Source organism: Anas acuta, chromosome 1 (genome assembly GCF_963932015.1).
Source record: "Anas acuta chromosome 1, bAnaAcu1.1, whole genome shotgun sequence".
Lineage (NCBI taxonomy): Eukaryota > Metazoa > Chordata > Aves > Anseriformes > Anatidae > Anas > Anas acuta.
Window position 1 is genome coordinate 107,762,300 of NC_088979.1, and position 25,518 is coordinate 107,787,817.

The 25,518-nt window shown below is 36.2% G+C and overlaps 1 protein-coding gene across 5 annotated transcripts in view; it reads left to right on the forward strand.

Moving 5' to 3' along the window:
- Positions 1-25,518, forward strand: part of CADM2 (cell adhesion molecule 2) — a 646,291-nt gene that overhangs the window by 602,756 nt on the left and 18,017 nt on the right. The window contains exon 10 of one of the 5 annotated variants that reach the window (XM_068691339.1): positions 6,278-6,303. The exons of the other annotated variants lie outside the window; for them this stretch is intronic. Coding sequence (XP_068547440.1) covers positions 6,278-6,288 — 11 coding nt within the window. The 3' untranslated portion in view covers positions 6,289-6,303. Of the gene's footprint in view, positions 1-6,277; positions 6,304-25,518 lie in introns of those variants that run through there. 5 annotated transcript variants of the gene reach the window in all.

Here is a 25,518-nt window from a genome sequence, read left to right on the forward strand (position 1 = left end):
TGAAAACAGAAGAGAGAATTACTGTAAGTATAAGTTACAGTGTAAGACAATCACAGAAAAACAGGAGTAAATTCAGAAACAAGATGCAAAACTAACTGCAACAAGCAAGGTATGAGAAATGAAACAGCAAAGGGGTATAAAAATACATTAGATGAAAGACAAAAATAAAGAAATTCAGTGATCCTATTCGTGAATGATTAGGACAAAGCAGAAGTAATTTGTGTTTTATCCAAGCAATGGATGACAACTTGAGTGCTGTTTTTAATAGGGGTGTTGCACTGGAAGATGACCACAGATAGAGACAGACCAAAGAACAAGAACAGAAGGTTTAAAAATATAATCTGTGAGGAAGCTGAAGGCACCAGTTTGTTTGGTTTTGCTCCCCCCACCCCAAAAAAAAAAAAAAAAAAAGTCAATAGGACTGTGATGAGCAGTTGTTTTTCGAGCTCAATGGGGAAAATAAATCCACTGAATTAGTGGCAAAAGCATTTAATGGGGAAACTTTCGAAATGTACAGGAAGCAGTGACGCAGTGAGCTATCAAAATTTTAGGATTTCCTTCATTAGAGTTGCTTTCTTTCAATGTATTTGATTGCCATGGCAGAGGGAAATGGGCAAGATGCTCTCCTTAGGTCTCTTCCTCCCCTGTCTGTCTTGGACTCATTAATAAATAATCATAAACCTACAGTGAATGTTGTAAGGGCTGTGTTCTGCCATTTCTCTTCATCCTGAAATGCTAGACTGAACCTCATCTAGATTGGCAAAGCACCTACACAGCTGAAATACAGGTTGCATAAGAACCAACCTGGAGAGGATCACATTTTCAGTAGTATCTTCTTCTGGCTGAGCAAGAATTACCATATAAACATATTTTCCTTTGGCACTTCTGCTTCTTAGTCAGTCAGAGTTCTGACTTGGAGTGCATAAAGTCATGAAGTTGATACACTATTCATATATTTTCATCCTACGGACCAATTTATCTTTTTATATATATTTATTGTGCTTTCCAGGTAGGTTGGAAGCAGCATTTTTCTTTCTTGTAGTCTATTGGTTCTTGTTTGATCATTCCTTAAAGAAGAAGTTTGCTCCACGTCATAGGGTAGTACATGCTAGATAATTGTATCTTTGAACAGGATTTCTAACACATGAGATTCTTTCCACTGGATTTGCAACAGCTGACATAATATTCCTGCTGAGAATATTTCACTAGTACTATCATAGATACTTTTGAATGACCTTAGGTAAATTTTACAGGATGTTCCTCTATTCTACAAGACCCTTACACAGTCCACCTTGAGGATATGTTACTGCACATCAGTCACGGGAAATGCCATTATAGGAATATAATACAGGGTTTAAAGAGCCCAGAGTCTGTAGATCTAAGGCCTTTTACATTATGTTAACTGCACCTCTTCATTACTAAAAGCCTGAATTAATGAGGGGGCGGATGAAATCATCAGTTATTTCTGGAACAGTGTGACCCATCTCTGTCTTAATCTGCACGGAGTTTAGTAAACAGCATGAAAAAAAGCTACTGACCCAGTTGAATAATAACATGGTGATTCATAAACATCCTCTTTTGTCAAACTTTTCACTTTCTGAGACAAACATATGCTTGATTTTGTACTCAGTCCTTCAGGAATTAATTATTCTTTTACTGGTACATTACCAACTAACTCAGAAGTCTAAACACAGTTTGAAGTCAGAGGAAAGTATTGTTTTTTATATATTTGTCAAGGGTATCTTAAAGCCTAATAAGAATGCAAAGAAATGTACGACAAAATAAGAATAAAATGTATCAGAAGAAAAGATTCTAGGGGACTAAAGAAGGAATAATTATATGAGTAGTTTCCCTTCTATCAGGTCTATGTTACATTATCTGTGCGTAGATCCATACTATTGTTCCTTTTTTATGACTGGGAAGAGGCACAAAAAGACTGTGGATTTGCCCATAGTAGGGGAAAGGGGATCCCTCTCTTGGGGAGATCCTTTGTTAGTATAAAGTTAATTTAGATGGACCTCCTTCAAAGTCCTATAGGTGAAGAGAGACTGGTAGGTAGTGTAGGAAAAGTCACCTCAACTCAGAATAACTCTTCATGTTTCTGGATTTGCAGAAGAGAAAAGCTTGTGCTCGTAGTATTTAAACACACAAATGTACACAAAACCCTCTCTAGGCTGCAGTGATTAACACAATGTTAATTCTTCCCTCAACTTTTTGTTTGTTTGTTTGTTTTCATTTTAAACCCTTTCATAGCAATGTAAAAAAAAAAAAAAAAAAAAAAAGATTATGAAAACTGGGTAATTCTGACTTCTTTTTATTGAAGACGGAAGTCTCACAACTCCCTATCACCACGACCCACATACAAATAGGTATAAAAGTAACACTGCAAGATCATTCCAAAGTCAAAAGATAGATCCATTCGGTTCTATTGTATGTATCTGTCTGAGTCAGTCCCAGCTGACTCACTTGTATGATGACTGTGCCAGAATGTTCACAGCTTTATATAGCAATGCCTAAAAACATCTCCAAAAGTCATTGCACATAAGAGATATGAGGTTACTCCCAGGCAGCTGCACTACAAAGTCCAAGAGTTTGTTTAACAGTCAGGGTGTCCAGATAGTGAATGAATACACACATTCATTTAAAAAAAAAAAAATAAAATAAAATCTCTGCTCTATTATAATTCTCTTTGATTTTATTGTTCTGGGCTCTGGGGTAAAAGAAAGATTTCTTAGAAGAGATACAGAGAACTAAATTTAGAAGACTTTACAATGGATTAAGGAAAGATTTGAAGGTATGATCATTTTGATAAATTATTATAAATTCAAAGTATGAATATTTCCACTTAATAGCATGCATTTCAAAAATCTTAGCTAGAAAATTACCTTCTTTTTGTTCCATTTTTGGAATTTACATAAGAAAAAAAATAAAGAGCAATCTGATTATGGGTAGTTAAAATGCAGGAATTATTTGGGCAATACTTCTATTTCTCAGTTTGGTTCATATCAAAAGAATGTTAAGCATTACCAGTTTTTTGCTTGTAACTTCATTTTTCTTTTGTGTCATCTGATTAAGGTCACTTGGTACTTTGAGGTACTGACAGAGAGAGAAACAACAAAGTCAGGAAAATATTCAGAATATGTGAGGGACAAGGGAAACAAGGATAAAGTTATAACAAGTACAGTTGCTTATACTTGCATTCAGCTCTGCTAATAAAACGATTGTTGTCTAATGTTAAAAGCAGTATTGTATGACAGCATGCTAAAAGCTAGTTGTTTTATATACTACTTATAGCTGTAGCAGTAGCATAAAAAATAATTTTGTCTGTTTTCACTCAAACCAGATAAGAAAAGTACAACTTTCCAGTTTTTTATTTCTTCCTTCTCATCTTCCCTTCTCTTATAATTATCTTTTACTAACTTATGCAACTTCTAGACTTCCCAATAGACCAAAAAAAAAAAGAAAAAAAAAAAAAAGATACAAAGCAGGAGTTTTTCCCCATCAGACTTTTAAATAAGCCTTTAGTTCCCCTCTTTCAAGAACTGTTACCTCTTGATCTTATAATGACTTCATTAATTACTTTTATTTTTTATTTTGCTCATTGCCCAGCTGTTTAGAAGGGATGCTAGTAAAGCATGGTAAACCTAAGTTAGACCATGATGAAAGTCCAAATCTGTTTTACAACCCTCTCTACCTAAGTCTCAAAACTTTCAGAGCTTTCTCTGGTCAGAACTAATATCTGTTACCCAGAAAAAACATCAAGCTACAGGTGATCAGTAGCTGGGAAACCTTCCCAAACAAGCATCTCCTACCAGATGACAGAGTGACCAGGAACAGAAAGTGCCCTTTCATTCCTTTCCACTATTATGGCCAAAGTAGAGGAGACTAGGGACAGAAATGGTACCCAATCTCCTGAGGTTCACTACTGGCCAACAGGTGCAGATGGGAGATGCAGGAGTATAACACTGTCTGCATCCTTTTCATTGCTTTTCATTGGCAGGTATTTGCCTCCTTGGAAAAATCCTATGCTTCCATGCAACAGGGATGACAAACCCTGGAGAACCCCAAAGCAGGTATCTAATGTAGCTAGAGAGCAAGAGGACAAAATTTGAGAGAAGTTGGTTTTGGATTATGGTTGTTTCACGCTTGACGGTTAGCTGAACTCAATCACACTGCTCTTTCACTCCTCAAGAGAACAGAGGGAGAAAATATGATGAAAAAAGGCTCACAGGTTGAGATATGGACAGGGAGATCCTTCACCAATTACTGTCATGGGCAAAGCAGACTCAGCATAGGGAGATTAATGTAATTTATTGCCTATTGCTAGTAACAGACTAAAGCAGTGAGAAAACAAAAGCAAACTAAAAATACCTTCCTCCCCATCTACACTCTTCTACCTCTTCTCCCAAAGAGGCACAGGGGAACAAAGAATGAGGGTTGGGGTCAGCTGATGACAGTCCATTGCTGCTGCTCCTTTGTGGTTGCTCCCTGCCCCTGCTCCATGTGGGGTCCCTCCCATGGGATGCCATCCTTCCCAAACTGATCATATATGGGCTTTCCACAGGCATCAGCTCTTCAAGAGCTGCTCCAATATGGGTCCATCCTTAAGGAACATACTCCTCCAACATGGGTCCCATACAGGCAGCAGCTCCCACCAGATCACCTGCTCTCATGTGGGCTTCTTTCTATGGGCCTAGAGTCTGCTCTACTGGGTGCTCTTCCACAGGCTGCAGCATGGAGATCTGCTCCATGTGGGATCCATGGGCTGCAGAGGGACAGCCTGCTCCTCCAGGGGCCTCTCCACAGGCCACAGGGGAACTGCTGCTGCATGCCTGGAGCACCTCCTGCCCTCCTGCTGCACTCACCTTGGGGGCTGCAGGGCTGATTCTCTCACATTTCTCCATTTTCTCTCCCAGCTGCTGTCATGCAGATTTATTTTTTTTTCCCCTTCCTTAACTCTGCTCCCCCGGAGACCCAACCAGAGTCACTCCCAGACTCAGCTCTGGCCAGCGGCAGGTCCCTTTTGGAGCTGGCTGGAGCTGGCTGTGATCTGACATGGGGCAGCTGCTGGGCTCTGCTCAAAGAGGCCACCTCTGCTGCCAAAACCTTGGCACGTAAACCCAATACAAGGATCGAACAGTTGAACATATTATATCAAAAGATGCCTTTTGTAGTGAGATTCAAGCCTGATGTTTATGGAAGTATAAAGAAATTAGAACCAAAAGGGAAAAAAAAAATGATTAGACAGTCCTGTGCTCCTCTCTTCTGTGGTACTTGATGGGTACAAAAGAACTGCCCTATATGATGGAAAATACAAGATACTTTTGCCCAACATGAGCTAGGAAGGTGAATTCTTGCAAGTTGTCTGTTTCTTCATAGATCGCCAAGCATTTCTCCCAACTCCTTCAGTATATGCAGCTCACTTGGTTTCACTTGCTGTTTAAGTTGTGTGATTCTTACTAGTTTCTAGAGTTTCTGGAAAGAGAAAAAAAGAAATAGATTAAAATAGGTACAAGAAAAATAGCTCTATAATGTTGATGCTTAAGTCTGTTCTGCCAGCTTTTTACCAAGAAAATCATCTGTCATGTACCTGTGCAGTTGTCACGTGCGTCTGTGCCTTCTCTGGGTCCTCGTGAATTGAACAGGACTTGCAATTTTTAAAGCTTCTAAAGTATATTTTCAACAGGCTAGTAGTCCACAGTGCCAATTTTAGGGGACACAGATTGGTTGTCCCCTTGCCTAAACAACATTTAATTAGTGTTTCATCCTGCTAGCCAAACCTAGTGTTACAATTAATACTGTGAATTCTCAAGGCTCACAAAATTGGGATCGACAAAGGCGATTGTAGCACCTGTTCTAACTCAAAGTACTCTTTGTTTTTTAGGTTTGATAGATATGCAGCCAGTAAAAGCCTTTTTCTTAAAAGCCACTTTTATGGTATTAGATGCAGTCTAATATGGTATTAGGTGCAGTCGATCGTGTACACAGATTTGATATATAAAATAAAATGAAAATCAGGAGTCCTCAGGTGTTCCTGTTACACTTTAGCTTCATGGTACAAGGTATCTCCACGTACCAACCAAACATTAAAAATATATATATATATATATATATTACTTTGCTGGTTAGATTCCTATAGATTTCTAAGTATATCCACTGAGAATTAAAATCATGACAAAACAGTACATGCTCATATGTGTGGTGATTTTAGAACAAGCACATTAGCTTCAAGCCAGTGACTGTACAAAAATGACATGAAAATAATTTTTCTTTTTAGAAAAATGTTAGGAATTTTGGATATTGCATCCACAGAAGATATCTTCTTATGGCTCACAGAAGACAGGACAATGGCATAGTGAGTAGCCTAGGTTTGTAGTTTTGAAATGAAGGACCTTTTCATGCAGTATGAAACTAAATATGAACCTCCATTATCACTGCACACTAAAAAATGGAAATATCCTGATGTCTATATTATGAACAGACAAAAAGCAAAAACAAGTGTTTCTGTGTGGAGTTCCCTGTTCTCAAATAATGTTAAAAGAGGCTTTACAGCTGTAGTATCAACTGAAGAGTAATCTTGTGGTCAACATGCACTGCACTAAAGCATTCTAGCCACCAATGAAAATTATGGCAACATGATCCGCATCATACTAGTTACCTTGATTGCCATGAAATATATTTGTTCTCTTTTCTTTTGTTTTTCCATTTTTGTATCTTGCACAAGCTAAAGCAAAAATATCTGGAATTTAGAGAATTGTAGTTTTCTATGCTTAACAGTTATCATGATAAAAGATGAAGGTTATTGCCATGTTATTTGGTCATGTTATTCACGAAATGAGCCCATTGCATTCCAGCACAAATAAAGATAGATTTCATACTGTTAATACTTTGCCACGTAAATGAACATTATAAACATGAAATGTAAATTACAAACAGTCACAGTGAAGACATGAGGGAAAGGAAATATCACAATATTCTATATTAACAACCTGCTCTTTGTGTCTGGAACAAATATTTCTAGTGCTAACAAATCCATCCAGCTGTCAGCTTGCTGTAATGAAGTATGCAACTTTAAAAGTACACAGTGATTTCTAGCCTTGATGGATTATCACTTAACCCAAAATGCAACAGTGTACAGATAAGTATCACAATTGGTTGATGGTCTGATAAAGATTCCATTATGTAGCTGAGCTCCTAAGAGGCTTCAGCAATGCGACAGAAATTCAACCATTCCCAACCTGAGCTCTGATCACGCTGTTTTTTTTTCCTACTCCATATGAATTATGCAGTCTAACAGTCTCTATTGGAAGCTAACAGTGCTAGAGAATTTCCAAATTAAGAGTCCCTCGTGTTGGAAGCATGCTCGCTCTCTGTAAGGAGAATCCTTGGCTCAGAATTCATCCTGAGACTTCACCTCAGGTGCCACCAACAGCAGGGGCTTGGCACTGGTTCCGCCCAACTTCCCTGTGCAGCAAGGAGGCACACACAAAACTACGTGGAAAGGGCTGAAGGCATCAGTATCAGCATAAAACATAACGTTCAAGACCAAGTATACCAAAAACTGCAACTGTACTGACCATTTCTATCTGAGCTCTGAGAGCTGATCTCAGTTGCAACATTATCGCAGTCTACAACTTCCTCGCAAGGGGGTGTCGAGAGGCAGGAGACCTTTTTTCAATTAACACCAGTGACAGGACCCAACGGGAACGGGGTTAAGCTGAGGCAGGGGAAATTTAGGCTTGACATCAGGAGGGGGTTCTTCACAGAGAGGGTGGTTGCACACTGGAACAGGCTCCCCAGGGAAGTGGTCACTGCACCGAGCCTGTCTGAATTTAAGAAGAGATTGGACTGTGCACTTAGTCACATGGTCTGAACTTTTGGGTAGACCTGTGCGGTGTCAAGAGTTGGACTTGATGATCCTTAAGGGTCCCTTCCAACTCAGGATATTCTATGATTCTATGATTTCCTACATTTATGAATATGTAGGCATTTTCAGTAGTCAGATGTAAAGGAGGCAGGAAACTTAAATTATTCATGGTAACTTCATACTCTAGCAGAGCTTGTGACTTCTCATACACCAGTGATCTTGTTGCTTCCAAAATAATTCAAATTTTTTAAAGATATTTTTACCTCATACCCACTGCTCTAAGAAACAGAATTCCATTGATTTCAAGTGACTTTTGGCATGAAATATTTACAGTTCTACAAGCAGTTTGACTTGCAAATTGGTTAAATGAGTTTATTTTGCTTAGTTGACAGGTAGTCTTGAGGTTTGGAGCAGATTTGTGAAGAATTTCTTCTACAGGAGAACAGACTATAGTATCCTTTCTTGTATGTAATACCCTACATATACAGGAGCTCATTAATTTTCAGTGGGACTATGTGCACTTTCATGTGTTATTCATAGATCATAATCTGTGATCTACTGAGTCCAGGGGGAGCCACTAGATCAGTCAACTTAAATTCTTCTATAGATTCCACTGATATTTATAATGAGGACCAGAAACCTTTATTTTGTAAAACAATGTCCACCAGAACATTTCTGGACTTAGTTTAAGACCTAAAGAACTGGAGAATCCACAATTTCCCTTGGTGTTTTTCTTCAGCAGTCAGCTACCCTCATTGTTATAAAATTAAGATTTCTTTCTCTGACAAATTTTCCTGATGTTACCAGCCATACGTTGGTTCTTGTTAAACTTTTATTCGATAAAATGTCTTCTCATTCCATACATTTTCTCCTCTCAGAATTGAATGTTTATTGTAGAAAAGACCCACAAATATGCTTCAAAATTTGTTTATAAAAATTGTCTTTGTGATCGTTAGGAGCTTATTAAAACTTCTATTTGATTTGGTTTGTTGTAAAGACATCTATGCTTTCAAGCATATCTTCAGTGATGAATTTTAAGAGAAGTATAGCACATTCCTTTTAACAGGGAGAAAGATTAGTCAAATAGTTTCTGATGAATGTGTTTAATTGTTTCTCCGTTTATAGCAAAGCACATGGCTAACAGTTTTAGATGTACTTTTTTTTTTTTTTTTTTTTTTTCTTTTCTTATGGAGAGATTTACAGGGTACATAAAGACAGTACCAGCAAAACATGAGGTCTGTTGTTCTGAAGTTACTGTGTAAGGCAAATTTTGGTATAGTCTGTGCTGTGAGAATACTAATGAAATGCTTAACTAATAGAAGCTAAAGTGTACAACTAGGCATCATCGCAGTTAACAGGAAGGGCAACTAAAGGAAATGTTCCAGTGTCATATACAATGTAAAAAAAAAAAAAAAAAAAAGACTGAAACTGTGCAGAAAAGGTCTAAAAATGAGGAAAGGGAGGAAAAACAGAGAAAAAATACTTCTTGTTTCAAATTTATTGCTAACACCTTTAATAACAAATGCACGTCGTTCTCACTAACCAGTGAACTAAAGTCATCAACTGTGCCTTTGAAGCTGAAAAGATTACTCTCTCTGCCCTTGCTTTCTCTGACACTCCACTTGAAACACAGTTAATAACTTCCAGTGTGAGCCTCACAAAATACAGAATTGATACTAATTATATTAAGTTTGTTGGATGAAAGATGACCTTGGTGAAACTGGAAGCTACAGCATTCCTCAGAACAATAAAATAAAGGTAAAATCTACACAGAATGACTTTGGAGATGATTCAATCTGACCTATTAATTTTCTTCCTATAAAATTATGTCAGACTGTGCACCTCAGTTGTTTGTTTTTTTGTGGTTTTTTTTTTTTTTTTAAATCTAAAATGGATTTATGAGTCCATAATAAATTTGATGTTTTACCTGATTTTTAAACCATCAGCCTAAAAGCCTGCACAAAGTGAAGTTATTCAAATAGTGAATACAAAAGAGGGTATTCTTGAAGGTAATATTTTAACAATGTTTAGAACACCAAAATCAAATGTCTAACCATCCCTTTTTGTGGCATTAGTTGTCTGTTCTGTATTGCCTTTGGAGTCCACACCATACGGAAAACTGAGCATGGTGGCAGCCAGTGAGGTTGGATTGTGTGTATGAGGTATACAAGTGTATACAGCACTGAAATGGCTGAGTTGCAACACACCAAAGAAGTGTTCACAGGACAGGATGCTAAGGATATGTGGTTGCATGTCTCCAGGAGGCCACTGTGTGAAAACACTGAAGGGCAAGTCTTGCTGTAACACTGCTGGAGCTGGTAGTGGTTCATGTTTTTTAGCTGAACTGTGCTTCAGATAGTAGGGTTAAAATGTATTTGTTACAACTGAGAGAGAGAGATTAGAAATACATAGAGAATATTGTTATAGTTCTATTACTTTAAGACAAAAATCTTTGTAGGCTAGTGTGTTACTGCAGTGTGTCTGTCAGATCAGGTGCAAAAAAGCAGAGTCAATTAAGCTTAAATGAAAAAGGCAACAACAAAAAAAAATTACTATCAATGTTTTAAAAGACTAGATGAAAACACGTCCTATAGGAAAGAAGCAAAAGGGAAGTCTGGTTTGAAGGATACAGTATTGTAAATGGCTGCACCTAATCACAGCTCAGTTCATTTTTTATTTTTCTTTCATTTTAAAAATTGAGAGAGAGACAGAATTACAAACTCATCTACTCTGAGAAATACAGGGTGGAAAACCTTATTCAATAACACTTGACTCACTGTTTGGCGGAGTATAAAAGACTGAACGGGAAAGCACAAATGGAAGTGACTGAAAAAATGAAATTCAGAACCAACACAAGGAAGTACTTTTCACTCAAAGAGAAATACAATTTTTCAATAGCCTACTGAGCCAAGTTTGGAATTGGAGGCGCTGAGGTCATTAAAGAAGAAGGGAGATACTATTCTGGAGGAACTGTGTTAACCAAGATGACTTGCAAAGGGCTGAATGGCCTTTTCCTTTTCCCCAAATTTATGTTCTTTTTGAAAAACTTTGATTACAAGTCATCCTGCTGTGATTTAGATAGTATGAATTTGAAAAGAATGTATCAAATCCTTTCAATCAAGATGCTTGGGTTTCTTTCCAGCCTGAATTCTTGTAAGCCTATAATAGAAAACCATCAGTCAAGGGAAAAAAAGTATCAGGAGTAGCAATTTACGTTAATGTACAATTTCCTTTTCCAGCATAAAGGGTAAGAGACAAGGATCCAGGGCAACAAAGGCCAGAATACAAATCTTTATGCGAATATGTTATGTTAAAAAAAAAAAAATAAATCCCCAAGACTGACAATTTAAGGAAGCCATTTTATTTATTTTATATACGTCTTTTCTCGTGGTTAACAAGTTTCTAAAATATACACATCAGGTCATGAACTGCATTCAGCACCCTTCAGAGAAGAGACAACTTTGATTTTAATGAATTCAAAGTGCCCTATCAGTCTTTAGCATTGACTTTGGGATATGTCCCTGGACGTACTTGATAGTAGCCAGCTTTTATGACTATTTTAATTTGTTAAAGAAAGTGATCAGATAGGGTTAATATGTAATGCCTTTCCACTTTATTTTTTTATTATTTTTTTTTTCTTTCCCCTGGGTGTAGTATTAAGTAGAGACCAAAGAGACACCTTTCTAATTAGGCTTGAATTTTCCTCAGTTATTGTCTCCACTGTCCCTGGTCTGGATTGCATTCTTGAGCACATTTTTAGACTCTTTCACACAATTCCTGCTACCAATCCTGTTCATGTTTATCCACCACAGTGCAATTTTGGTAGTCAGTGCTGGGGTGCAATTGTATTGTGTCAGATTATCTTTGTGTTTTTTTGTTTGTTTTTTTTTTTTATTTTTATTTTTTTTTAGATCAGCTACACCTTTTACAAAACAATAGGGGCTCTGAGTTATTTGAGCTTCTAATGGTTGCTTAATTCCGGAGTCCTATTCTTCCAGTTCATCTCTGAGGCATCAGTTTCTAGTATTTCCAGTCTTAGTAATGTTAAGAGGAAATTAGTCTTTTATTTCAGTCAGGTTGGCTCTCCTCTGCTGCCTGACCTTGTGCCAAGTAATTTGTGAGTGGATTGCCAGTCCCAAATTACTGTCAATTTTGGGACTTTTTTTTTTGTTGTTGTTATTTTAAGTCCTTGTATTATAGTATGACTATGGGAAAGTGTACTAATTGCTTTTGTGTGATCGAAACATACACTCTTTTGCTTCCTGGTGCATTTGAGTGGTGTTCACTAATTCTTACCAAGACATTTCTGTGTTGGCTACAAATTGCTGCTATGGCACTCAGAGATTTTAGTTTGGATTTTCCATGCAGAATTTGCTTCTCTATGTTTATTATGGAATGTGAGTGAACTGTAGGGTTTTTACATAATTCTAAATCCTTCTCAATCAAATAGACAGTCAGGGAAACAATTCATACACAAAGGAAATTCATAGGGTGTGGTTACTTTCAACACTATAGTAAAATTGGTTAGTTCTATGCTGTGTAAAGCATCTTGCTCTTGGTATAATTTGTAGTGTTACAGAGAAATTAAGAACATCATGAAAGTTCAAGGGCAGGAAAGTTTTTCTTCCTTTTTTAATAGAAAATGCTCAGCACTTGTGTATACTAATAGAATAAATGATGTTCATAATATGGACAACACATGGTCAGAGTAAAAGGCATTTTCTCATTTGTCTTGTGTAAAAAAAAAAAAAGCTGAACTGTTAAGCCATCTGTTCTAAAGAATGAGAACATGATGAGCAGACTCTAAAGCTTTGGATGTTAATGCTGCTCAAATACTTTCAGGATTTTTTTTTATTTATTTTTACTGTTGAAAATGTGTCTGAGTTGTTGTATGTTATAGTCTACTAACCCTGTTTATTTCTGTGTCCCAGTTTCTAGTCTTTCTGAAAATCTTTCAAAATACTAGCATAGTAAACCATTTTGTGAAGAATTCTCTGAATTTATGGTGCATATACGGCAGCATTTGAACATAGTACTATATTCAAGCACAAACCTAAATCATATTTTTCGTCTCAATGTAGAAGACAAAGAAACATATATTCAAGAGCTAGCATGTGCTTTAAATAGACACCATATAAAATACCGCATTAGTTCCCTTGGGGTTCATATGATTAGGGTTTTGTAGCATTGCACATATTTTAAACCATTCTCTCTCTTTTGATTTGATGGCTGCAGAATGGTGCTGCTAATCCTTCATGCTTTTACAGACTTCACTGGAGAACCCAGACTAAACTTTTGATGAGTGTTTAAAATCACTGGTGTCTAAAGCTGAACGTGTCTGTCTGTGTCCAAACAGGTGGTTGAGGAAGGCAATAGGACAAAAAAAGCTAGAGAATTGAGAGGAAATGTATGTCTTCATATTTGTGAAAATCATGTGCATAATAACCTCTCCAAGTTCCACATTGTTTATTTGCAGGTGTCCAGTTCAGCCATATATTCCTTTATCACATTTTCTGTTTATATCACACATTCCTTATTAATGTTGATTTTATTATTGATTACCCAATTAAAAAAGGATGTAATTTACTCGGGGAAGTATTTTAGATATTCCTGTATTTAAATTGCTCTATTTGTTCAGAGTGTTAGAATTAGCATTAACTTGTCCTTAAGATTTATATCATAGTGGCCACAGTAGATTGTTGTCAATATTTAAATAACTGCTGTTCAACTATAACTCCCAAACTTCCAGTTGAAATAGATTCCTGGAAAGATTGACATTTTACATTTAATATCACATGTGAAAATCTAGGTCATTTTTAGCTCCAAATAAGGTATAATAAAAAGATTCAAGTGAGTAAAGAATATAGTATTAAAAAACAACAACCCACAAACATTTAGAAGTGTTACCATCATAGGTTTCGTCATCTGTTGCTGGATTTTTTAAATATATGGCTATTTAATGCTTCCAAACAAGTTATTATAATTCTCTTTGTAAGGGTTGGAAGTTGATCATTTATACTGTGTTCAAAAGACTAATGTTGAAAAAGTGCAGTTATTTTAGTCAAATTTGCAGTATTAACAGTATGCTAACTGGAATTCTTCTAGAAAAGGGAAGAATGAGAATGCAGTCAAATGTTCTCAGAGTTAATCTCACTCAGTTCCAAGAGTTGCAAAAATCATCCTTATCAATCCTGAGGTTGAACCAAAACTTAACTTCTAACTTCAGATCCTGGTCAGAAATCAGAGTAGATGATTTATTTTCTTAGTGACTCTACTATATCTCGGAATTTTCAGAGATGATTACCATGAGAATGAATGTTTTCCCTTGTCTGCCATAAGCCTCAGTTCTTTATTTATTTTTTTAATTAATTTTCCATTGCCAATAAAATGATTCTTTCATCACTATCTTATTTTTCAAGATTCATTTTTTTCTCAGTTTTATCCTCTGATATTTCATCAGCATGAACTACTGCCTTTGCATTGCCTGTATCTTGCTGAAAGGTGTGTGTTTAGCTTTGAATGTATATAAAATACAACTAAAATATAAAAATAAATGTACATAGCACTGAAAAAGGTCTTTTCTTGAATTGTGTCAGTAAGTGCCATAAAGTACATGTTGTCCCACTAGCATTTTAGGAATGTGAGCTAATCCTGTCTGTATTCCGCAGCTAGTCGTTCAGCAATCAGAAACAAAAGGCTATATCAGCAGCAGGGCTGTGCTGCATTGGAAGCATTGCTTACATACTTAGTAGTGCAAAAGCATTGGAAAGAACGGGGCCCACAGAAGTAGCAGTGTGTTAATCAGTCTAAACTTTATTGATGGTACCTTTTTTTCAGGCTGAAATCATAAGTTTTCATCAGTTTTACGTGGCATTAAACATACATGTATGTTGCAATTTCATGTTAATGGAATTAGCTTGTGACTACATCATTGCAGAGTGTATTAGTAGCCTAAGTGTCTTCCTGTGATCTGCCATTTGTGTCTTCTGGACACACTTCTTACCCAGGTTGTAGGTGCCATCCCAATCTTGCTTGCACACACACTGGGTGAATGTTATGAGCAATCCCACAGAAATCAGTGAAGCTACACCTGTGTTTGAAGTCTTTGGGAGATCAGGACCATGTTTAACATTAGGGGTAGATTCCTTTCTTTCAGCTTCATTTAAGAAAGTTTATTTGGACTGTTGCAGAGCAGGTTCTGCAACATAATCATGCCCAGATATTCGATTCACTTGATTTTATTTTTTACTTATTCTTTGCATACTGAGACAAAGGGAATATAATTAGATTTTTGGTTTGTTTGTTTGTTTTTCTTGGCACTCAGTCTGTGTTATTGTAGATAAATATTTCTCATGATAAGTTTACAGCGTTTATATTGTTATGCACTTATCAAGCATTTACTCTATTTGCTTATGTTACATAACACTTCATAACTTTGATAACATGCGAATTTTAAGATAAGACCCGATTTCTGTCTGAAGTGTCCACAAAACCCACTTGAAAATAAGAAAAACTAATGGGACTTCAAATTTGTGTTTGTTTTCAGAATGCATATCTGAACATCTGCAGCACCACAGTAGATAATACTAAATATTACTGCCACTAGGCAGCAGTAGTATAGCTCCATTTTTATGTCAGAAATTTAAAATAAATTAAAAACGTACTCATACATGCTGGACAGTCCCCATTCCCATTTCACAAATCATTTATGTAGCAAAAGTACATGAAAAAAAAAATACACAATTACCTTTTCAATTCACATAGCTTTTGAAATCACTACTACAAACCAAAAGTTTCATCATTTTCAGTGCAGGAGTATTTATAGGCATCTATCAGACATTATCCATATTTTCCCTTCACATACAGAAGGGATAATCCCCCCTACCCCTCCTACCTAGTACCCAGTATTTGCAGGCCACTTGCAAAACACCTTGAGAAATGTTAAGAGTGTGAATAACATAAAAGATACACATTTGTTTTCTGAAGTACTAATCATTTCAGTACCAAAATGCAAGTTGTGAGCCATCCTGTGCCATGGATGTAAGTAGGGTGGGTTTCATCGTGTTGAATGGTTTCCTGCACTTTACCTGGGAAAGAAAAGACGTGGAGTGCTAAGCAGAGAGAGAAGGAGGAAGAAAGAGCTGGGTGGGATTGTGCAGGGGAGGTGCAATACTCCTTAAGGAGATATGGTAAGCATTGTATCCAGTTCTTTGAAAACACATCAGGATTCAGTGACCAGACAGTGAGGCAAGTAGAATGGGGACACAGGAGGAGAGGAGGAGAAAGATAAACAGCAATCATTACCACATCGTTGCATCAATCTGTTGTGCACCTTATGTAGCATGCCTTACAATGTGCCTTACATGCTTAATGCTGCACTTCTGCATTTGAAATACTGCATGAAGTTCTGGTTATCCAGCATCAAAAAGATCTGATAGGAATGAGAAAGAGACAGTGAGAAGGATGACTAGTGTTTTACAATGGTCTCTGTGTTAAGAGAGATTAAAGAGACTAGTGGTCTCCAGCTTGGAAATGAGATAGCAGGAAGAGGAGATGATAGAGGTTCATAAATGAGAAAGGACGTGAAAAAAGTGAATGATGTGAATAGTCACCAATGCAAAAAATTTCTAGACCGTGGAGTCAGAAAATTGGTGGGTGAACAAGGGGAACTTTATGTACTGTATGTTTCATTTGGATATGAAGGAAATTGGAATAGATGGTGTTGCCTTCTGATCTACTACAGCCTATGTTCCTATGTTCTAAGATTTTTCTGCACAGAGAGATAATTGCAAACCTCACATTGATCATCATTTGAATGAACAAAAGTATGCTGATCACAAATCATAGCTTTAGTTATTTTTTAAAATATCTGTTAAATCAAACTAGTTCTATATAACTATTAGGCTATTTGGCTATTCACTAAGATATCCTTTGACTACAAGGCTATTTTTTGTTGGAGAGTAAAGAAAAGTAGATTGGAATATATTCATGTTAAAACCACAGATAAAAATATTAAAATTTGCAAAATGACTAAATCACAACTGTAATATCTCTCTACCTTACTCCAGTTTATTTAAGATAAATCTTTTACCAGTACATTTTGCTAGTAAAACCTTAGTGGTTTAAAAAACAAGTGAATATATTAATATATTACTATCCACACCAGAGTTTATTTATGACAGCAAACATAGGAAAAATCATTTGATACAATTCTTATGAAATCAGAGTAAGCCAGTGATAATTAAACAAGTCATCAAAACTTTCAAAAACAATGTTATCCCTTTTTCTCATAAACTTACCATTCAGAAATTTTATTGATTTGTGGTAGCCTTAGAAGAGGCTTTTTTTTTTTTTTTTTTTTTTTTTCCAAATGAGGTTTAACAAGGAGTAGCAAAGTCTGCTGGATAAACTCTTGAAGCAACACAAGAACATTTTTTTGTTTTCCTGCCCTCTGTGGATCTGGTTGTACCTGGAAAATGTGTCTGTGATTTCAGCACATTTTTTGTGGGGAATTTCAAACCAAAAAAAACATTGCTCTCACAGTCTGAGAAAAGGAAAAGCATTTATAGTTTCAATTGAAGTCTGTTTGGCTATAAATTAATAAAGCCAGATTAATTAAGTAGACTATAATGTTAGGATTACTGTTACATAGCTACATTTATCTACCTGTGTAGAATTTAAAGACTAGGACAGGGTTGACTCTGAAGCCTTTTGAAAAACAGCAAATACTGGAACTCTTTGCCACTGAAAATGATTTTTAAAGATGTCATAGTGTGTTTTAATTAGGCCTCAACCCTGAAAACATAAAACCAAATGGGCAACTTATTATGCATGTACTCATATAACATTAAAGTATTGCATGCTTCCCTGAAAGATGTCTTTGAATAAGGTGTTTTACTGTTACAGAAGTTGCATGTTTTTCCCCTCAAATCTAAGATTTTATTTGTAAGTAAGACCATTAAAAGTCTAATCATGATAGATACAGAGATGCTTAAGAGTGCAGCTCAATTCCATCATTATTGCCATGAATGATAGTGATGTAACACATCTTAACAAAATGAATTACAAATTCAGACTCTTTACTGCCAAGTCCTATAGTTTCAATGGAATTATAAAATAATAAAAAACAAGTTAAGACTTTTCCTCCTTCCCAATAAAGCAAATATAAATTACAGATGAAAAAGGCATTTATGCATCCTGCTATATAATTTGCTTTGGTAAAAAAAATTATACAGAACACAACACAGAGCATGCTCATCAGATTTGACTCTTACTGCTCTAAGAGAAAAAATAATGGTTCTCAGTTTGAGATCTATATGTCTCCAATTGCATGTATGGTTAAAGAAATATGTTGGAGGGGCTCAAGGTTGTAATAACAGTAATGGTTTCACAATTAACCAAATAGTAATGGAAGCCTGAAAGCCCTGTATTGTAACATGGTAGAAATATGGAAATAAAACAAATAAAGGAGTTTGCAAATTCAAGTGTAATACAAATGAGGATATATGTTTATATGAACATGAAGTACATTGTGAGTGATTTATTCATGTGTATTGTCTTTCCCACCCAAAATCCTCATGTTTCTATATTCAGAAGTTAGAAAATCCACAAATCAATCCATAAAAAATAGATGTTATAAAATGGATAAAAACAAATGAATTATTTTTTTGTTTATGTTTGTTTGTTTCTTTGTTTTGGGGGGGTTGGGTTTGGTTTGGTTGGGAAAAGGAGCTATGTAGTTAGAGGCTTTTCTTTGGCCTTTTTTATTCTGGTGATGTACATAAAATTCAGGCTGATTTCATATTCAGAAACACTCCTATGAAGACCAGGTAACAAAACTATCGTATTACAGAGTTGCTGCTCACTGAAAATTGCAGAAATCATGCAGAAAAGGTGATGATGTTCAGACCTGAGGTGCATCCACAAAGCTCTTATAGCTTTTTGCCTATAAAGACTTGAGTAGATGAAATTGGTACCCAGGTCAAGCTGTATTCTAGTAGTTTCCACAGAGAGCAAAAGAGACACATTCCTTTCTAAGTACCAAGCTGTACCCTCTACTACAGAGCAGCAATTAATCTGTTGCAGTTCTTGTTAGATGCATGCTATTTTTCTAGTTTTGCTTTTACTGAAATGATGGGTATTAAAATCTAGTTGCCAAGAAGATACATATCCTGCTCAGTTCACACTACTCCTTCTGATACCTGGGCAGGAGAAAGTACAGTTAATTCACATGCAGTTGTAAATCAGAAATGTTTGCTTTTAGCTCTGAAAATTTTAAAGCAGCTGGATTTTACTCTCCTTGGTCAATACTTTCCTATTTATGAGTGAGTGAAGAATCACTGGAAACAACTAGAGCGGCATCATCAGATAGAAGTTAATGATCTGTGTAGACATTTTCATCAGAATGACCTTTTTCTACAAACCCTGAGCAGGCTCCTTGCTTCTACACATCACTGAAGGTTGTCAAATAACAGTAGCTTATAGTGCCCAAACCCTGTGAGTGTAACCTAGTAACTCCATCAATGAAATACTGTGCACGGTATGTTGAATATGTGGGGGAATATTCAGGGTTGGTTTGTTCTGGAGAGCTGGGGTGGGTAGCTAGGAAAGGTATTGAGTTGATTTCTGGCCTGTCCATTGTACACCCTAATTATGTCTTCTTTTGCTAAAGAAAAAGAAAAAAAGAGAAAAAGAAAAAAAAAAAAAAAAAAGGAAAAAAAAAAAGACTGATACTGCAGATTAATACAGTGCAACAACTGGAATAATACGTGAAATGCTTTAAGTATGTTAAGAAGTATAAAGTGACCATATAACAACACTTCTGTTCCACTAGGTAGCGCAGAGAAGACTTTACCCCATATGTATATTCAACCAATTGAATGAACTATATACTCTGAAAGCATATTTTTGTTTGCAAAAGGGATGTTAAAGTTTTATTTCAACAGAGTCTCTTGTGTGCTTCAGGCAGAAATTGGAATCCTGGCTTGGTCCCAGCAACTTGAAAAGAATTTGATGCCTATACAAATATACATAATGGCAATCTTAATCATTAGGAATTATGTTATTTTTCTGTTTCTCCAGTAATGCTTCATAATGAATCAAAATGAGCTAGATGGTTCACTAGTAGTTTGAATACTAATTAATGGAGACCTTCAGCAGCTTGTGACCACTTCTAATGTTTCTAATTTCTGTCTGTTTATATTTTTGTTTATCAGTGAGTCTTGTGTTGTAGAAAGCCACAGCATAACAGAAGAATCCTAATTTCTCTCTCTCTCTCGTTCTCTCAATCTTTTTAAGTCAAACTTCCAAATCTACAGTAAAGTCTTCCTGCTCAGACATCAGTGCAACTCCGAGTATGCCAACAGGGTTTTCATCTCCCTGAAGTAGGGATTCAGAATATTAAGCAGTTCAGAGTAGGATTTACAAGGATTTTACCTGCCTAGCTGCCCCATCATTTTCTCACTTCTTTTCTTCAGTTTTGCTTCAATGGACAGAAAATGAGGTTCTTTGAAAACAAAAGGAATGCAGCAGCAACAAAGAAACCAACTAATCCGAGGGAAATAAATAAAAAAAAAAAAAAAAAAGAATAAGATCCTAAAGTATGTATTGTTTGCCATCTTTTTCTTTTGCTAATCACATAAAAGTGAATAGAGCACTGGCTGGTATTCTGGCTTGAAATCTGGTTTTGGTAGTTGAAATTTCCTGCTGACTTAATAGGGACTGAGTTTTACTGTTGTAGTTATTCCCGCCCTTAATCCTCTCCAGGAAGATGTCATTTCCTGTCTCTGAGTCCCATTTTTAATAACCTTCAGTAATTGGGAAAACATGCGAAATATGAAGCAAAACCTATGAGCTCAGTTGCGCCATGGCTGTTTCCTCTGTTATTACTGATGGAGAAGGAAAAGCTCAGCACTGGTTCCCTTCTCAGAGGAAGCAGCACTTGCAGTGTGGGGAAGGGACCCAGTATTTAGCACACCAAAGAAACAGGAACATTTCCTAAAGCTCAGTCTTTCCTTTAACAATGCATATGTGAAAAAAAAACAAAACAAAACAAAACAAAACAAAACAAAAAACAGGAATGTACAAGCAGGTATTTTATTTCTCTGTTGATATGCTTCTGTTTTTTAATGCCATAAGAATGAAAATGGGCAGTAGTGCAATCCAGAGAAAGATTTATCTTATTTCTGAGCACTATTTAAAGAATTCCTCAAAATTTCTTTTAAATGATGTATATAGAGATAGAATTTGGAGTAACAAGCACAGGATCAGATTATAACACTATTTCTAACTTCTCTCAATGATGGAGAGAAATAAGTATGAAACATAGAAGTGTGGTACTCTTACTCCTGCTGCTATGAATAACAGCACTAACCAGGGAAAGATCATGCTCATTTTTATTCGTTATTCTTCTAAGGAACCTCTGAAAATCTGTGTTTCCTTTCCCCATGCCAACTACCTGCAGAGAACAAATGTATCCAATGCTTTTTCTTGGTGCTGGTAGTTTCATCCAAAGACACAATAACCCTTTCCACTGAATTTTAGAGCATTCCGTTCTGCAGGAAGTACCACAAATCAGAGAGTGTGGTACTCTCATTTCAGCATTTCAACATTGTCTAAGAACAAAGTGAATGAAATGGGCAAAATGGAAGGAAAGAGCTTTGTGTGCATAGGCCGGATTCTTTTCTCTCTTTCCCATTCCTTCCAAGCTATTCTGATTCTTTAAAATTTCTTAAAATATCTTATCTATGTCCTTGTGCATAAGTACATATTGCTTTAAAGAAAAACATGCCTTTATTTTTTCTAAAATTTCCACAACCAGCGTAACATGTCTTTCCTTATAATAGATTTTCAATTTTGTTTAAAATGTTTCACAAGACGTAACCTATTGAAATGAGTCATCTAGTTTTCAGGGTGTTCTGGGAATAAAGGGTTCCTGTACAATTTAGGTGTAAAAACACTATTAAAATGTTAGCACTAAAATAACTCTCCCTAAATGTGTTGAAAATGAGGTTTGATGTTTTGATTTAAAAGAACAGTTCAACTCACCATCAATTACACTCAACTCATTTTGTTCTAATTATCAGTCCTTTTATGTCTTGGGTCTTTCTTGTAGCTCTTTGGAAGACTATTTTGGTTTTGATGCACAGCTGCTTATTTCATGCAGATTCTACCTCAAAAAGGAAGATCTGATATCAAAATGCAGTTGTCAGCTCTGTAAAGCAATGAGAGGCACCATTTTTAATGTTTCCTCAGAAGGTGCATATGAGACATGTCAAAGTGTTGTATGGGGGTGTTTCACAACATTTATTTTGTTCTCTTTAACAGCCCCTGAATTGGTACTTTTGATGTGGCATGGATCCCTTACATGTTGCTGCTGCTTTGAGGGACAGTACTCTGAAGTTCCTGTACTGTGCACTCTTTTACTTTTACTGAAGTAATCCTATCCATATTACAGTTCACATACAAAGAGGTAGAGTAATTTGAAGTCAGATTCTTTTCTGTAGTCTTTTCTGTGTGCGAGTCTGTGGACTAAGCAGATCTAGTTTCACAGAATCACAGAATTTCTAGGTTGGAAGAGACCTCAAGATCATCGAGTCCAACCTCTGACCTAACGCTAACAGTCCCCACTAAACCATATCCCTAAGCTCTACATCTAAACGTCTTTTGAAGACTTCCAGTGACGGTGACTCCACCACTTCCCTAGGCAGCCTGTTCCAATGTCTAACAACCCTTTCGGTAAAGAAGTTCTTCCTAACATCCAACCTAAAACTCCCCTGGTGCAACTTTAGCCCATTCCTCCTCGTCATGTTAAACAAGGATTTCTGTAACAGTTGATTATAAAACTTATCTCTAAAACATCACCTGTCTGTTAAAAATAAATAAATAAATAACTTCACAACACCAACCCTATACCAAAATATGCAATTTTCAATAGTATATATTACTCTTCCTGAAATTGTGCTGTTTGGGCACAGCCACTAGTGTTGTACCAGCACAAGTGTTATTCTTCCCAGCCAGGCTACACCTACTTCCTCAAGTTTGTTTACTACTCTGTGATGAGGTGGCCAACTTTCATTAAAAATTATGGATTTGATTCAAGAAATCTTCCTGGTAATACTTTATTTAAATATACTGCAGGTCAGGAGATAAATACATGCATGAGATAAATTATTGTTAGTGCTCTTTAGAATGGTTTCTGTACTCTTTGTATAAGGAGGAAACATGTCTTTGGCTACCCTGCACACAAAGACAGTCCCAAAGGTAATCTCTACTTGCCAAGAAATATCTCCGTCTGCCAACAACAATTAGTAGTAGTTTTGTTTAAAATATTTAAAAACTTGAAATGTGCATTGAGTCTAATGGGAAAAAGACTGCATCCTCAGATCCTGAAGTAAAGCAAGCATGAAGCATACACAATGTTTAACTGTAACTGTTTATAGTTAAGCCTCTGATGAGGGGGCTCAATCATGATAGTTCTTATTTTAAGGGTTGTATGGTCTGGTTCTTCATGGACATAATGGTAAACTAAAGCAATTGCTTTGTCTGGACAACTTTTGTTTCCAGAATGTGTCAGGAAAGGGTGAATAACTATTTTTTTTTTTTTCCTCTGCAGCTGTTCTGTGAAATGACAGGCATCTGTCATGGCGGAAAAAAAAAAAAAAAAAAAAAAAAAAAAGGTCCTAGAGTAATTTGTCTGATTAGCACTATACAGGTAAATAAAGTTTTGAAAGAACAGATGTGTTGTTGCTAGGACAGATTTAAGTGACACTAGACAATGCAGTATACATTTAACTGTGCTTCATAACTTCTACACATTTTCTTTTAATAACTAGAAAATAAATTCTGCAAAAAAAAAGCAGTACTTAGAAGAAAACTTTCCAACAAAATTACACGTGCAATGTTTACTTATATGTTCTCATAAAAATGTTAACAGTATATAAAATTAGTCAATGAACTATAAATTCATGTCAGAAGATGCTAAAAATGAGTTGTTTAAACTGAATAATCGTGAACATGACTAATGTACCCTATCAACTAAATGCAAATGTGCCTAAAAACATTATGTTCCAATCAACTGCTGTGCAAGAATTCCCCACTTCTGAAGAGAGACAGGAGGTGTATACGTGTGTATGTGTATATTATAATATATATATTTAATTGAGCCTCTGTATTTGATCGATCATATTGTCAGGAATCAAACTGATCATTACAGAAAGTTGCTGAACATTTTAGTGACACCATGTTATTTATATGTGATGAACTCAAATATGACATTCCAGTTCATTCATAGAAAAGGTATTGTTGAAGAAATACCCAGCTGATAGTAGTTTGTATTTCATGAGGAGTGCTGGAATATTTTGATGGTGCCCAAGGCCAAATAATATCACTGCTGGTCAGCATACACTTGTTTGTGCATGAGATGAGGCAAGGGAGGTATCATTGCATCCATCTTATGAGTTATTTGCCTAGGAGCAATTTATTTTTTTAAGGACACCAAGTCAACAGAGAATCAGACAAAAGAAGAGACAACCTGCTACTTGGTCCTTGATGTTAGGCAGTCAGCTACAGAAGAGGAGGTCAGTGCTGAATTAGGCATTTCAAACTGTTCTTTGGATGCAATAACTCCTGTGTTCATTTTACATATGCTCCAAGCCAGTACCATGAAAAAGTGGTATTTTCTTAAATCGAGGTCACAAACCCTATCTCTCAGATAACATGCCTGTTAGCTTCTGGGGACTTCATTTCTGTCTCACAGTGCAAAGGTTGTCACGTCCATAGCGTGCAGTTTTGTTGTGATGATGCTCTTAACAATTTGCAGAGGGTTTCACATGCTTTCACATCAGCCAGAATTGTATTTAGTGTAATATTCCCTGTTAATCTTAACTTTCACAGTGAAACATGGTGATTCTGCACCTCTTCATGTCACGTCTTGAATAAAATTTTCTGTAGCTAGTGCAACTTGATTTGAATTCAGTGTTTTCAAGTGTGTATTTAACATTCTTGAAGTAAAACAAATCAATTGGGCCCTGAGGCAACTTAGGGCTAGAGACACCTACTTTGTGAATTTAAAACAACTTTATGGCGGAGGCAGGTACCTAGATGATCAGTTCAGCCAAAACAGTGGTGCCTGTAGGCATGCACAGTACAGCATGTTAGCTATCCAAGGATGTATTTGTCAGGGACACATTTGTCTCGCTATCCTTTAAATGGCTTAAGTCATGCTTTTGTGAACATATTTCAAGACTTCGTTTCTCAAATTTGTCCTAAGATGCTTTAAAAATATTTAAATATGCATTTGGATTTCATCCTGAGAACACAATAACATCAAATAGAAAAGAAGTGCAGCCGTCTCATGGAACTTACCATTGAGACAAGGAGAACTTCTGCTTCATTTACAAAGCAGTAGCAGGAAATGGCGACAACACAGTAACAAGGCAGTAACAGAATTTGTGCAGCTGCTTGTTACACTGGGAAACTCCTTTTAAATTACAGTTTTGATGAGGCTGAGTATGAGCATCTTTCATTAAAGTAACTCCAGAGAAGGATGGTGCTAGAACTGTGGAGGGCAGGAGATACAGAAAATTCTGTGGAAACACACAGCTAAGTATAATAGGGATACTCTATCATTGGCAGATTTCCTGAGAACTTTT